Source organism: Bubalus kerabau, chromosome 1, assembly GCF_029407905.1.
Source record: "Bubalus kerabau isolate K-KA32 ecotype Philippines breed swamp buffalo chromosome 1, PCC_UOA_SB_1v2, whole genome shotgun sequence".
In the NCBI taxonomy this organism is placed as follows: Eukaryota; Metazoa; Chordata; class Mammalia; order Artiodactyla; family Bovidae; genus Bubalus; species Bubalus kerabau.
In genome coordinates, this window is record NC_073624.1 from 61,357,550 (window position 1) to 61,373,540 (window position 15,991).

General features: G+C 38.2%; 1 protein-coding gene across 2 annotated transcripts in view; it reads right to left on the reverse strand.

Annotated features, from left to right (window-relative positions):
• The window catches only part of CFAP54 (cilia and flagella associated protein 54), a 309,026-nt gene that overhangs the window by 248,677 nt on the left and 44,358 nt on the right, over positions 1 to 15,991 (reverse strand). For both annotated transcript variants that reach the window (XM_055576675.1, XM_055576666.1), the window contains exons 15-17: positions 13,651 to 13,727; positions 5,765 to 5,893; positions 5,282 to 5,408 (exon numbers count right to left, since the gene is read on the reverse strand). In XM_055576675.1, coding sequence (XP_055432650.1) covers positions 5,282 to 5,408; positions 5,765 to 5,893; positions 13,651 to 13,727 — 333 coding nt within the window. The remainder of the gene's footprint in view (positions 1 to 5,281; positions 5,409 to 5,764; positions 5,894 to 13,650; positions 13,728 to 15,991) is intronic.

Genomic DNA, 15,991 nt, shown 5'->3' on the forward strand with positions numbered 1-15,991 from the left:
TTTACTACTGTAGGCAGGAATCCCTTAGAAGAAATGGAGTAGCCATCATACTCAACAAAAGAGTCCGAAATGCAGTACTTGGATGCAATCTCAAAAATGACAGAATGATTTCTGTTCGTTTCCAAGGCAAACCGTTCAATGTCACGGTGATCCAAGCCTATGCCCCAACCGGTAACGCTGAAGAAGCTGAAGTTGAACAGTTCTATGAAGACCTACAAGACTTTCTAGAACTAACACCCAAAAAAGATGTTCTTTTCATTATAGGGGACTAGAATGCAAAAGTAGGAAGTCAAGAAATACCTGGAATAACAGGCAAATTTGGCCTTGGAATACGGAATGAAGCAGGGCAAAGGCTAATAGAGTTTTGCCAAGAGAACATACTGGTCATAGCAAATACCCTCTTCCAACAACACAAGAGAAGACTCTACACGTGGACATCAGCAGATGGTCAACACTGAAATCAGACTGATATATTCTTTGCAGCCAAAGGTAGAGAAGCTCTATATAGTCAGCAAAAACAAGACCAGGAGCTGACTGTGGCTCAGATCATGAACTCCTTATTGCCAAATTCAGACTTAAATTGAAGAAAGTAGGGAAAACCACTAGACCATTCAGTTCAGTTCAGTTCAGTCACTCAGTCGTGTCTGACTCTTTGCGACCCCATGAATTGCAGCATGCCAGGCCTCCCTGTCCATCACCAACTCCCGGAGTTCACCCAGACTCACATCCATCGAGTCAGTGATGCCATCCAGCCATCTCATCCTCTGTTGTCCCCTTCTCCTCCTGCCCCCAATCCCTCCCAGCATCAGAGTCTTTTCCAATGAGTCAACTCTTCACATGAGGTGGCCAAAGTACTGGAGTTTCAGCTTTAGCATCATTCCTTCCAAAGAAATCCCAGGGCTGATCTCCTTCAGAATGGACTGGTTGGATCTCTTTGCAGTCCAAGGGACTCTCAAGAGTCTTCTCCAACACCACAGTTCAAAAGCATCAATTCTTCGGCATTCAGCCTTCTTTACAGTCCAACTCTCACATACATACATGACCACAGGAAAAACCATAGCCTTGACGAGATGAACCTTTGTTGGCAAAGTAACATCTCTGCTTTTAAACATGCTATCTAGGTTGGTCATGACTTTCCTTCCAAGGAGTAAGCGTCTTTTAATTTCATGGCTGCAGTCACCATCTGCAGTGATTCTGGAGCCCCAAAAAATAAAGTCTGACACTGTTTCCACTGTTTCCCCATCTATTTCCCATGAAGTGATGGGACCGGATGCCATGATCTTCGTTTTCTGAATGTTGAGCTTTAAGCCAACTTTTTCACTCTCCACTTTCACTTTCATCAAGAGGCTTTTGAGTTCCTCTTCACTTTCTGCCATAAGGGTGGTGTCATCTGCATATCTGAGATTATTGATATTTCTCCCGGCAATCTTGATTCCAGCTTGTGTTTCTTCCAGTCCAGTGTTTCTCATGATGTACTCTGCATATGAGTTAAATAAGCAGGGTGACAATATACAGCCTTGACGTATTCCTTTTCCTATTTGGAACCAGTTTGTTGTTCCATGTCCAGTTCTAACTGTTGCTTTCTGACCATTCAGGTATGACCTAAATCAAATCCTCTATCATAGGTCATCTTTTTTCATTAATAGATAAAAATTCAAACAAATATAAGAGTTTTATCATTAAATTCTTTTATTAGCCACAGTATGAGGACATGAAGAATTTTCAAGTTATAAAAATATTTGATTTTCTATTTCACTTTAAATAAAATCATCTTGTATGTTGGTAAATAGGATCCAACCTACTCTTGGTCACTTTCCTTCCCCAAAAGCTTTTCAAAATTGCTCCATCCATGGTCCCTGCAAGAGTTCTGGGTACCACATGAAGATCTCCACTCTGCTCTATCTGTGGCTGATAAAATCAGATTCTCTCCAAATTTTCAACTAACACACAAATTATTGCCAGCTGGTTATGAGCAGAGAGAGATCCTGGTATGTAGCTGAGACTGACCATCATGGTGGTCCAGGAAAGAGGTAGCAGGATGAGGGAAAAGAAGATGAAGGTATGCTGACCCAGGGAGGTAGAAAATATATCAAGAAACTTTCTTGATTTTCTAGATCTAGTTCTCAAAAGACCTGGAAATAGGGTACCTGTAATAACCTTACAATAAACCCTTTTATTGAGGTTTAATTATTTGTGCTAATGCACATGAGCCACCATGGGATGATGACTGCCGGATGAAAAGATGTCAACAGACACCATTTAAAAATATAAAGTTTCTTTAATGGCAAAGGATAAGGAAATTTACCTTCATGGAAAAGAGAAAATAATGCACCATTCTCTCAGCACCTAGGGTATTATAAATGCTAATTAACTGATAGTTCTCATGATTATAATCGTTGGAGATAAGAAAGATGACACTGCAAGAAAAATTTTAATGCCCAATACAGGAGTCACACTTTATAGCACAATCATCAACAGACACCCATTGTAAAGTTCTTGAATAAGAATGACAAAAGCAGTCTTTAGGCAACATTAGTCAGACGGCAGCATAGACAGTAATGGATGACAGGAGGAAAAAAGTGATCATCTGTGCCAGGGTGGCAGTTCAATAAGGCAGAGAAAAATATCAAGCAGATCCAGATACTGCAAAGAAATAATAATTAATTCCATGTAAATATAAGTATGTACGTACATATTTCCAAAATATATAAAGAACTCATATAACTTAATAATAAAACTCTGATTTTAATGGGCAGAGTAACTAAACGACATTTTTCTAAAGAACATATACAAATAGCTCTCTAGTACATGAAAAGATGCTCAACGTCACTAATCATTAGGAAAATGCAAATCAAAACCACAAGGAGATATTACCTCATGCCTATTAGAATGGCTATCAACTAGAATGGTGATAGCAAACTAGTTAATCCTAAAGGAAATCAGTTCTGAATATTCATTGGAAGGACTTGATGCTGAAGCTAAAGTGCCAATATTTTGGCTACCTGATGCGAAGAACTGACTCATTAGAAAAGACCCTGATGATGGGAAAGACTGAAGGTGGGAGGAGAAGGGGATGATGAGGATGAGCTGGTTGGATGGCATCACTGACTCAATGGACATGAGCTTGAGTAAGTTCCCGGAGTTGGTGATGTACAGGGAAGCCTGGTGTGCTGCAGTTTATGGGGTTGCAAAGAGTTGAACACAACTGAGCAACTAAACTGAACTGATCAAGATGACAAGAGATAACAAACACTGGGGAAGATGTGGATAAAAGGGAACCACTGTGCACTATTGGTGGGGGTGTAAATTGGTTAAGCCCCTACAGAAAACATTATGGAGGTTTCCAAAAATTAAAAATTAAAAGAACTACTATATGATCCAGAAATCTACTTCTGGATATATCCACAAAGGAAATGAAAATAAGATCTCAGAGATATCTATGGTCCCATTTTCAATGCAACATTATTCACAATAGCTAAAATATGGCAACAAAGATATCACAATGACCTAAGTGTCCATCAATGGGTGAATGTAGAAAGAAGATGTGATGTACATATAGAGGTAGATAGATATAGATATATATCACATGCACAATGGAATATTATTCAGTCATGAGAAAGAAGGAAATCCTGTCATTTGCAATAACATGCATAAAACTTGAGGGCATCATGCTAGGTGAAATAAGCATACAGAGAAAGACAAATATTGGATGGTATCACTTTTACAAGGAATCTAAAAAAGGCAAACTCATAGAAACATACAGTAGAGTGGTGGTTACCAGGGGCTGAGGGAGTGGAGAAACAGATATTGGTGAAAGGGTACAAACTACCAGTCATAAGATGAATAAACTCTGGGGAGCTAATATATAGCATGGATCATAGTTAATAACACTAGAGTATATATTTATAAGTTGCTAAGTGAGTAAATCTTAAATATTCTCACCACAAAAAAAGAAACAGCGATTATTAATGTGCTGGAGTTGTTAGCTAATGCTGTAACAATAATCATTTTACGATGTATTAGTGTAGCAGATCTGCACATTGTACACCTTGAATTTACATAATGTAATTGTCAATAATATCTTAATAAAGCTGAGGAGAAAAAAATCTGCACTCAAATATTATTTAATTAACCAACATTTGATTAAATCTATTTTCTAAACAGTCAATCCTAAAGGAAATTAGTCCTGAATAGTCACTGGAAGGACTGATGCTGAAGCTGAAGCTCCAATACTTTGGCCACCTGATGCAAAGAGCTGACTCATTAGAAAAGACCCTGATGCTGGGAAAGACTGAAGGCAGGAGGAGAAGGGGACAACAGAGGACAAGATGGTTGAATGGCATCACCAACTCAACGGACATGAGTTTGAGCAAACTCCGGGAGATGGCAAAGGAAAGGGAAGCCTGGCATGCTGGAGTCCATGTGGTTGCAAAGAGCTGGACATGACTGAGTCACTGAACAACAAACCGTGTATATGATGCAACATAATCCAACTCATCTAGCCTCTGACACTGCTGTCAGAGATATCTTTCTAAATTTTTCAATTCAGTTCAGTTCAGGTCAGTTCAATAGCTTCAGGATAATATATAAACCCTTTAACCCTTCAAGCTCTGTGATCTATCTCTAGGCTTAGTTGTGTCAGTCTCCCATGTGTGCTCTTTACTGCAGCCATAAGAGAATTCCAGCAGTTTCTATACTTCATATAATTGCTTCCACCTTGCTAAAAGTTGCTTTCTCCATTCGAAATGACTGCCTCCTTTTCAATTTTCTTCATAAAGACACTTGCTAGCTTTCTGGTCAACTCTCATCTCTTTCAGGAAGCCATCCCTGACTTTCTTGTCAGTTATATTCTTCTGTGTGCCAAGAGCAACCACTCTGAGTCCACTTCCACTGCATTTATTAACCTTGACTCTTACAGTTGGCTTACTTATCTAGAGCTCAAAATTAAAGGCTGTGTCTTTTTTGGACCAAACCTAAAAACAGTTCCCAGATCTTGATATTCACTTCAATAAATGTTTGCTTAATTAAGAAAATACCAATAATTTACTATAACTCAAATCATTTAATTTTTCAGAAGTTTACTGATTTGCTAAGCAGGTGTAAAGAAATAATCAAAGGTATCTATTGATATTAATCAGGGAAGTAAGAAAAAACAAAGCAACAAAATTTATCTGAAAAACACCCAGTCAACAAGAACATTATTCACAAATAAAATTGATTCCACGCTTGAACATGTCTTAAAATAGATTCAGAACAAGTTATCTGCTTTGATGACTACTACCTTGCAACTGGTCAAGAAGCACAACAGCTATTCGGTGCTGGGCTTGAATTAGTTCAAGATGCAAATCCATTATGAAATTATTCGGTGTGACTGGTTTGCACATGTCTCCATCTATATAGTGGTTGTGCTTCGGTAGAATTGAAGCAAAAATTAAAAAGGAATACAGTTATCGAAACATACAAAAATAGCTCTATCCTATTATTATTCAGGTTATCATTTTATTCTTAGCCTTTAAGTTATGCTCATGTCTTAACCCTTTAAAATCTGGCTTACACAATAATTAATCCACTTTCCACATTCACCAATGGCCTTGCAATGCCTTGTAATGACAGGTTCAAAGACTCCTCACCCTCCTTGATTTCTTCTGAGAGGAGAGAAATGTATTTCCAGTCTGTGAGAGGGGAACCACCATAGATCATTCTTACTTACCTATGCTTCCTAGTTAAGGACAATAAGTCTAATGTAAGAGTTTCTCATTCTCACCGTGGCATGGCAATGGTCAATCACTGATGATCCATTTGGCAAAGCAGTTAACATGCAGTTCAAATTTATGCTACCAATGGCTTTGTCAAGAAGTTCATAGGCCAAAAATAACTGTTCCTCAGGTTTTTTCTAAAGTAATTTTACAAACAAAACAGAAAATTCAGATTTAAGGGGAAATCATATACAACACTTCCAAACTTCACAGTACTTCAAAACCCCCTCCCCGAGGAAGCCACTGTCCTTGAATTTGGTTTCCATTCTTTTGCATGTTTTTAAATTTTTACTACATATGTATGTGTCCACTAACAAGATGCAATATAGCTTTGCATGTTTTTGATTCTCTTGTGAAATTCTGCAGTTCATTTTTTTCACTCAACCATATGTCATTGAAACCTTCTCCTGCAACTCAGGGGGTCTGGCAGGGTTTGGTTAAGAATACTTGGAATACTCTAAGTATTCCAAGCAGAAAGGGATTTAATGGACAGAACTAGAAGTGTCCATCACTGCTGGAAGCCCTGGGGGAGCAAAGATCAAGAGAGCTGTCAGGGATGACTTTAGTGCATGCAGCAAGCTAAGAATCCAGGAGCCAGATGACAATCTCAAGTGTCTACCACACTGAAACAAAGGAACTGCAAGGGCTTGCTAAACAAGGCTGATCAATTATCTTCTTGCATCCTCCTCTGCAGTATAAGAACTCTCTCTTCCCTTGTGTAGAACAAATTCATTCAAATACCCCTAATTGGAAGACTAACCTAGAACCATATGGAAATGAGATGGTGGGAAATGTAGCTCCAGGTCTTTCTCGCTCTAGTGTGAAGCTGATTATGGAAGGGGATAGCAATGATACTAGCTGACTCTAGTTCAAGGCCACTGCAGCTGATTCACCTTCATGGCTGGGATGAAATGGTATTGCTGAGGACTGCATCACAATTCACTTATCCACTCTTCCCCCATGAACATTTAGACTGCTATTACTAAAAGTGTGCTATGTTACTAGACTAGTCTGAGACTTCTTTACAGGCCCACCTTTTCTTCTGCTTCTCTTTTTTCACACAGCTAAGACCCCTAGGGCATGTTGATTAGAATGACAGACATCTAAGTTTATACACTGGGATAAAGGGATTACTTTTATTTCCTTCCCCATTTTAGGGAAGTTTTCAACTATTATCTCCTCAAGTATTTTCTCATGGTCTTTCTTTTTGTCTTCTTCTTCTGGGACCCCTATGATTCGAATGTTGTAGCGTTTAATATTGTCCTGGAGGTCTCTGAGATTGTCCTCATTTCTTTTAATTCGTTTTTCTTTTTTCCTCTCTGATTCATTTACTTCTACCATTCTATCTTCTAATTCACTAATCCTATCTTCTGCCTCTGTTATTCTACTATTTGTTGCCTCCAGAGTGTTTTTAATTTCATTTATTGCATTATTCATTATATATTGACTCTTTTTTATTTCTTCTAGGTCCTTGTTAAACCTTTCTTACATCTTCTCAATCCTTGTCTCCAGGCTATTTATCTGTGATTCCATTTTGATTTCAAGATTTTGGATCAATTTCACTATCATTATTCGGAATTCTTTATCAGGTAGATTCCCTATCTCTTCCTCTTTTGTTCGGTTTGGTGGGCATTTATCCTGTTCCTTTATCTGCTGGGATTCCTCTGTCTCTTCATCTTGTTTAAATTGCTGAGTCCAGGGTGTCCTTTCTGTTTTCTGGCAGTTTGTGGAGTTCTCTTTATTGTGGTGTTTCCTCACTGTGTGTGGGTTTGTACAGGTGGCTTGTCAAGGTTTCTTGGTTAGGGAAGCTTGTGTCGGTGTTCTGGTGGGTGGAGCTGTATTTCTTCTCTCTGGAGTGCAATGAAGTGTCCAGTAATGAGTTATGAGATGTCTATGGTTTTGGGTGACTTTGGGCAGCCTGTATCTTGGAGCTCAGGGCTGTGTTCCTTCGTTGCTGGAGAATTTGTTTGGTAGGTCTTGCCCTGGAACTTGTTGGCCCTTGTGTGGTGCTTGGTTTCAGTGTAGGTATGGAGGCGTTTGCTGAGCTCCTGTCAATTAATGTTCCCTGGAGTCAGGAGTTCCCTGGAGTCAGGGTTTGGACTTAAGCCCCCTGCTTCCAGTTATCAGTCTTATTTTTACAGTAGTTTCAAAACTTCTCCTTCTATACAGCACCATTGATAAAACATCTACGTTAAAGATGAAAAGTTTCTCTGCTGTGAGGGTCACCCAGAGAGGTTCACAGCATTACAAGGAGAAGAGAAGAGGAAGGAGGGAGTTAGAGGTGAACCAGATGAGATGAGGTGGAATCAATAGAGGAGAGAGTGGGCTAGCCAGTAATCACTTCCTTATGTGCACTCCACAACTAGACCGTTCAGAGATGTTCACGGAGTTATACAGAGAAGAGAAAAGGAGGAAGGAGGCAGAGGTGGCCAGGAGGATAAAAGGGGTGAATGAAAAGGAGGGAGACAGATCCAGCCAGTAATCAGTTCCCTAAGTGTTCTCCACCGTCTGGAACACACAGAAATTCACAGAGTTGGGTAGAGTAGAGAGGGGTTAGGGAGGAGACACAGGTGACCTGGTGGAGAAAAAGGAGAGTCCAAAGGGAGAGAGAGCAGTCAAGCCAGTAATTTCACTCCCTAGTGAAAAATGGGTACTGAAGATTGGGTTCTTAAAGGTACAAAATTGGTAACAAATACATAAAAGCAAAAATTAAAAATCTAGAGTAGAGTTTGGAATTTCAAAAATATAATGTTAAAGAAAAGAAGAAGGAAAAGAAAGAGAAAAAAACAAACAAAAACAAATTCGCAAAAATTATAAAGAAAATATAGGTAAAAAATTGATAACAAATACCAAAAAGCAAAAGTTAAAAATCTAGAGTAGAGTTTGGAATTTCAAAAATACAATGTTAAAAAAAATAAGAAGAAAAAAAAGAAAGAGAGAAAACAAACAAACAAACAAACAAAAACAAACAAAGTCGCAAAAATTATAAAGAAAACATAGGTACAAAATTGACAACAAATACCAAAAAGCATAAATTAAAAATCTAGAGTTGAGTTTGGAATTTCAGGTATACAATGTTATATAAAAGAAGAAGAGAAAGAAAGAGAGGAAAAAAAAAGTCACAAAAAGTATATATAAAAAAATAAATATATAGGTACCAAATTGATCACAAATACCAAAAAGCTAAAATTAAAAATCTAGAGTAGAGTTTGGAATTTCAAAAATACAATGTTAAAGAAAAGAAGAAAAAAAAAAAAAAAGGTCAAAAAATTATAAAAAATATATATATGAAGTTTGCTTTAAAAAAAGTCTTTTTTTTTTTTTTGCAAAGTAATAGTAGGTTATAAAAGTGAAAATTAAAGGAATAATAGAGTACTTAAAATTTTTTTTAAAATTTTAAAAAAAAGAAAGAAAGAATGATTGTAAAAATAGTAAAAATATATCTAGGACTTTCTCTGGTTTTGTTGTTGGTATTGTGGGTTCACTTCATTTTCGGCTAGTTCCTTGGTCCGACTTACATTCTCAAGATCTATAGGCCCCTTCCTATGTAGACGGTACTAACCACAGGGTTTTAATCTATTGCCTGTAGCTTCCAAGGAGGTTCCCTCTGTTATAGATTCTTCTGTTTGCTGGTCTCTTCAGTGTCTGGTTTCCACCCTGACACAAAGGGGACGGTGGAGGACACTTTTTTTTTTTTTAGGCTCACTTGTTCAGTCACGCTGTGAGGAGGGAGGGACGCTGCAAACAAGTAACACTGGCGTGTGCTCACAGTGCCTCAGCCACACTGGGTCTGCCCCCACTCACGGCACGTGTAGCCTCCCTGCCCACACTGCTCAGGCTCTAGGTTGCTCCACAGGGAACCATCCGTGGCCAGCCCTGGGCTGCTTGCACCTCCCAGGTCCAAGCCGCTCAGGTTCAGGCACTCGGGTAGTCCTCAGAGGCGCAGACTCGGTTGGCCTGAGTTTTGTGCCCTTCCCAGGTCCGAGCAGCTCAGGTGATGAGGTGTTTGGCGAGCGCGACTGCTGCAACTTATCGCCTCCCCGCCACTCAGTTATCTAGGTGTACAACCGGTGCACCTTCTCAGGCGGATGTTGACCGTCCAGACCCCCAAGAAGTCTTAGTTAGCAAAGAAGCCTGCTTACAGTTTTATAGATAATGTCTCTCTGGGGCTGCGATTGCCCCCTTCCGGCTCTGGCTGCCTTTTACCATAGGTGTAACCGTCATTAAAGGTCTTGGTTGATACCCTTTATGGGATACAAAAGTTCTCTTCTATTCCTAACTTGTTAAGAGTTATTTTTTAAAAGGTGATTGTTGTTTTTGTCAAATGCTTTTGTTGCACCTCTTTATCTGATGATGTGGTCATATTTTTTCCTTTTCATCTGCAAATGTGGTGTATTGCATTATGGAATTTCTAGTGTTAAATCATCCCTGCATTCTGGAATATACATAGTTTGATTACACACATCCATTCAACATATGTATAGCTAGATATCTCCATTCAAGAATCACAGGTTCATAAACAAGGTCCTACCATACAGCACAGGGAACTATACTCATCTCCTAATAAAACATAATGGAAAAGAATATAGATGCATAAAGAATCACTTTGCTGTACAGAAGAAATTAACATTATAAATCAACTATACTTCAATAAAAGTTTTTAATTAAAAAAGAAAGGAATCACAGGCTCCGAGAGTTTCCTAAGCAACCCAAGCAGTGTAAATTTGAATGACAGACCAACATGAGGGCAGGCCCAAATTATTAGGAAGAGAGCCTTTCTCTTGTTTACTCCACTTCTCAATACCCAAACTGAGAAACCTCCTTACCGAATAGGCAGATACTTTCCTAGTTGACCTTTTCCTGGGATAAGTCTTGTAGGCTCTAACTAAATGTGTGAGTCTGAGTTCCAAGCCCCATCTCTCATGTGTTCAAGGCTCATCTCTTTTCCCTAGGTGGTGGTTAATTTAAATTTCTTTGTAACTGAGACCAACAACCTACTCCAGCATCTATTCATAAACTGACCATTCTGGTTTTCAGTTCTCCTTTCTATTTTGGCTCCTGGGATTTACCTTTCTTTCTTGTGAACTCTGTGGTGTGCTTGAGGATATTTGTTTAATTTTCTCCAAAATTTCCAGGTATTTTGCAGCAAGAGCTTTTTTCAGGTCATCTAGTTTCCCATTTAGCCACAAACAGAAGTCTCTAAGCACAGCTTTTAACACCAAAAAGTTTCAAAGACCTCCCACACACACACACACATTCTAGCATCATCATCACCACCACCGTCATTTGTCAATGTTACAGCTAGTGAAAATGAAAGTTAGTTGCTCAGTCATGTTCGACTCTTGGTGATCCCATGAACTGTAGCCTGTCCATGGAATTCTCTGTCCATAGAACTCTCCAGACAAGAGTACTGAAGTGGGTTGCCAATTCCTTCTCCAGGGGATCTTCCCAACCCAGGGGTTGAGCCTGAGTCTCCTGCATTGCAGGCAGATTCTTTGCCATTTGAGCCACAATGGAAGCCCAGCTAATACTATAATATCATTACAGCTAATATTGAATTAAAATGTGTTCCAAGTGCTAGGCTAAATGCTTTATGTGGACTAATTTTTAAATTACCATAATCCTATGAGGCACTTATTATTCTCTGGTGGGAATGGCTACCCACTTTAGTATTCTTGCCTGGAGAATTCCATGGACAGAGGAGGCTGGTGGGCTACAGTCCATGGGGTCACAAAGAGTTGGACATGACTAAGCAACTAACACTATAATCCATTTGTCAAAAATAGCCATGAATTCAGTAAAACTTTAAAGTAAATTTAAAATATATATATATAATCACAATAGTACCCTATATATTTTTCAAATAGTTCCATGTGTATATGCAAGATATTATATCTTGGCCACCTGATGCCAAGAGCTGACTGATTAGAAAAGACCCTGATGCTGGGACAGAGTGAGGACAAGAGTAAACGGGAGTGATAGAGGATGAGATGGCTAGATGTCATGGCATCATCAACTCAATGGACATGAGTCTGAGCAAACTCCAGGAGATAGTGAAAAACAGGGAAAGCTGAAGTGCTGCAGTCCATGTGGTTGCAGGGAGTGGGATACAACTTAGGGACTGAACATTAACAACAAACATGAAAGATACACAGTTTACCCCACCTCCAGACTTTGCTAGGTGAGCATATGGATTTTGGACTCTCCTTACAATAAATTCTCACTCCTTCTCCCCATTTCACTCCCTTCCAAATAGCTCTGAGACTCTAGGTTGAGATTCAGTGCCCTTTGTAAAATGTAAGAGAAAAACTGAGTTGCCACCATGTGCCACGATGTTATCAACATCTCGTTTGGACTGAATCACTTAAAAACTACCAGTAGAATAGATATTACTGTTATCATCTTACAAAGGAGGACACATATTCAAACAGATTAGTTTATTTAAGATCACACAGTCAACATTAAAGTCAGAATTCAACTCCAAGTCTCCCAATATCAACTGCTATGCCCTTAGGCCATATCAGTGAATCACCCCTACTCCATACACCGCACACCCCCATACAGCTGAGCAGGTAGCGTGTGGAAAAAGTTTAGAGGTGCTATTCACACTCTAGTCATCATAGACTTCTATGTTTATTTTGACAATTTCCTAGCAGATGGCGATAAATTATATCAAGAAAAGAGTGCATTTTTCTAATTTAAAAACAGTAGCAATAATTCATAAATGATTTTCAGTTTCTTCATGGTCACTTTCTAAGAAATCCATTTCATTTAGTGCCTTTAATCGCCAGAATTTTTCTATCCAAGTCAAAATCTAGTACTTTGTAACTTCTACTACTATTCCTATTCCTGTACGAAGCCTCACAGAATAAGTGCCAGTACACTAAGCAAGTAATTCTTAAATTCTAGTTTCCTTAAGAATCTACCTGGCAAACTTTTAAGAACCTCACACCTGAATTACAAACTTTTGAGAACCTCATACCTGAAATTATGATTCACTATGTCCAAAATGGAAAAAAGGAAGCTATGTATTTAATAAGCACTGCAAATGATCCCTGGAAAAGCCACTGGCAGACACCTCTTATGCCCCCTCAATCTCTTACACAGTTCAAACATCTTCTGTTGTCAATTTCAAATTTCTCACCTCTCAAGACACAATGCAGCATAGAAAACTCAAAATTGCATTCCCTGAAGCCTTTTATTAGAGATGAATATAATATTCAAGAAAGTTCTGATATACTTATGATATTTGATTTATAGCCAGTTTCTTAGCACTTGCATTTTTGTGTATTAAAAAAGTATACTTTATACAAGTATTCTGAAGACACTCTTTTTTAACATCAATGGACAGCATAGCATAGTCGCTAAATGCCTGAACTTTGAAGGAAACACTCTAACTTCAAATCCACTTAGCTGTGCAATCTTGGTCCAATAAAATGTAGTAGTGAAAATGATCACTGTGACTATATAAATCAACCGTACAAACACAGCACTAAGATAAAAAGTGAGCTACTTTTTTGAATGTTGTAACTCATGGACTCATAAAGCAGGTAAGTGCTAAGGAAGGACATCCCTGCTCTGTGAGTCTATGAAATACAACATTCAAAATATCAATAGTAATATAACTATAACTCCTTCTAAGACCCTTTATCTAGCTTATTTTTGAAGCTTATTGGATTTTTTTCTAAAGTAAAAACAAAAGGTAGAAAAATATTCCTATAGTTCTCAATGTATATAGAAACCATAATTTCTCAGATATTAAATACTCAAAATTACTTCTATAACTAACCATTATACATTTACACATGTAATAGTATTTTTAAAAATTAAATTTTAAACATTTAAAATTAAATGTTTTTAACTGTATTTTCTAAAATATTTTGAAGTACCTTACCTTTATTATTGGAAGAATATCTATGCTCCCTTTTGGACCCCCAAAGATTTCACTAGTCCCTCTCTTTAAAGATACATCTGAAAAACAGAGAGAAAGAGTGGAAGGAAGGAAAGAGGAAGAAAGAAGGGAGGGAGGGAGAACAGGAAGCAGGGGAAAGAAGGAGGGAGTTCAGGAAAAAGAGAATAAAAGAGAGGAAAAATAGGAAGAAGAGAAGGAGTGAGTAGGAGAGAAAGAAATGGAGAGAAAGAGGACCAAAGGAAATAAAAGGATGAAACAAAAAAATGGGAATTAACAGTGAATCACAATCATAAAAAAACATTATGCTATATTAGTTATCTTTTTAATTATTCATGAGTTTAGAAATGATTCAACACTTAGAAGTTGCATACCAAATTATTTCTTCCAGCTAGTTATATTTTGTCTTTATAAAAGTAAATTTAAGAGCATTTTGTAATACAACAAACCAATACAAAAATCTTGATTATCAGCAAGGTAATATTATGGTAAAGAGATTGTCTTTCTGTATATTCTATGGAAAATCCATTGAAAAGCATTCATAAACTAACAGTAAATTTAGACAAATGTCAGAGAAGTCTGGCTTTAATTTAAGGAATACAAATAATAAAAATGTATATGACAATGCTAATTTTCCAGTCTAAAAATTTTTCAGTAATTCCAATTAAACAATGAATTACTTAATAGACTAATATTAATAAACATCTTGAAGCAGATTATCATAATTGACTTAGAATGACTTGTACTTTGTGTTTTATGTGCCAATAAGATGATTAGAGTAACAATGCTTGAAAAATTTAAATTTACATATCTAAATGGGGACAACTGCTCATGACATAAATGTAGATGTTTTCAAATTTACAAATGGATCATGTTCTAATACTGATTAGTTCTTTAGAAATCAAATATTTTAACAAAGGATCAGTATAATCAGTTGTATGAAGCCCATCCATAACTAAAGAATATAAAATACAATAAAACATTAGTCTCCCCAAAGTAAACAAAACAATAAATTTAATAAGAATAGACACTTTTTTATAAAAGCAATCATTAGATTTTTTGGTTCTAGTAACAGATATTCTGGAAACATTCCCCTGGCTGGAAAAGCTGGAAAAATGCAGGGTTGGTTTTTTTCTTCTGCAAGCTAAGAAAATAATGAAAATATCAGTACAGAGCCAGTATCCTGGAAAGAGAGTATCCCCTGGATCTTGGGAAGCGAGCCCGGGGCCTAGAGAATGTCCTTCGAGCTACTTTTCCCTCCGAAGATTTTCGTCAGTTTTGGAAAGGTAAGCTGAGAAGCTGAATGGTGCTTTGACAGCCTTGAGGAGCTAAAGCAACAGAGATTGGTATCCAGGGCCCATCAAGGGTGAAAAGCCAGAAGGGGCTACATCCTAGGAGTCAGAGTAACTGAAAATAGGCTGAATAAAGAGCATCTCAGCTTTAAATTATCTTAATATCTCAAAGTGGATTAATGCGAACTTGAAGTTGCAGTGCCTTCATGTATCTGGTAAAAGCAAGCATAAATCTTCCCTGGAAGAACAGATCATCTAAGGCTTCAAGTTACTTTTATAAAATATTAGTAGCAAATATAGTGTATGGATGTGAGAGTTGGACTGTGAAGAAGGCTGAACGCCGAAGAATTGATGCTTTTGAACTGTGGTGTTGGAGAAGACTCTTGAGAGTCCCTTGAGCTACAAGGAGATCCAACCAGTCCATTCTGAAGGAGATCAGCCCTGGGATTTCTTTGGAGGGAATGATGCTGAAGCTGAAGCTCCAGTACTTTGGCCACCTGATGCGAAGAGTTGACTCATTGGAAAAGACTCTGATGCTGGGAGGGATTGGGGGCAGGAGGAGAAGGGGATGACAAAGGATGAGATGGCTGGATGGCATCACTGACTCGATGGACGTGAGTCTGAGTGAACTCTGGGAGTTGGTGATGGACAGGGAGGCCTAGCGTGCTGTGATTCATGGGGTTGCAAAGAGTCGGACAGGACTGAGCGACTGAACTGAACTGAAACAGTGTCTACCACAAGACTTAAAATAACCAGATTAACCAAATAGCTGATGAAGCAAGTTCTGCACTTAAGAAATCAACAGAATACCTATGGATGAGATGATAGAAGTCAGAAGCCCCTTCTGGCTTCCCTCCACCCCTACTCCAGTAGCCTTCAACCAATGACAGATAAAGGTCGGACAAACACCCCAGCCTACCAGCTCTTTAAGGGACATTCTATACAGTCTTCTGGAAGCCCCTTGTGGGATTAAGTCCTATACCCACAATAGCAGCCTTCTCACGAACTTCCAGTACCCTGTACTGGCTTCCTTT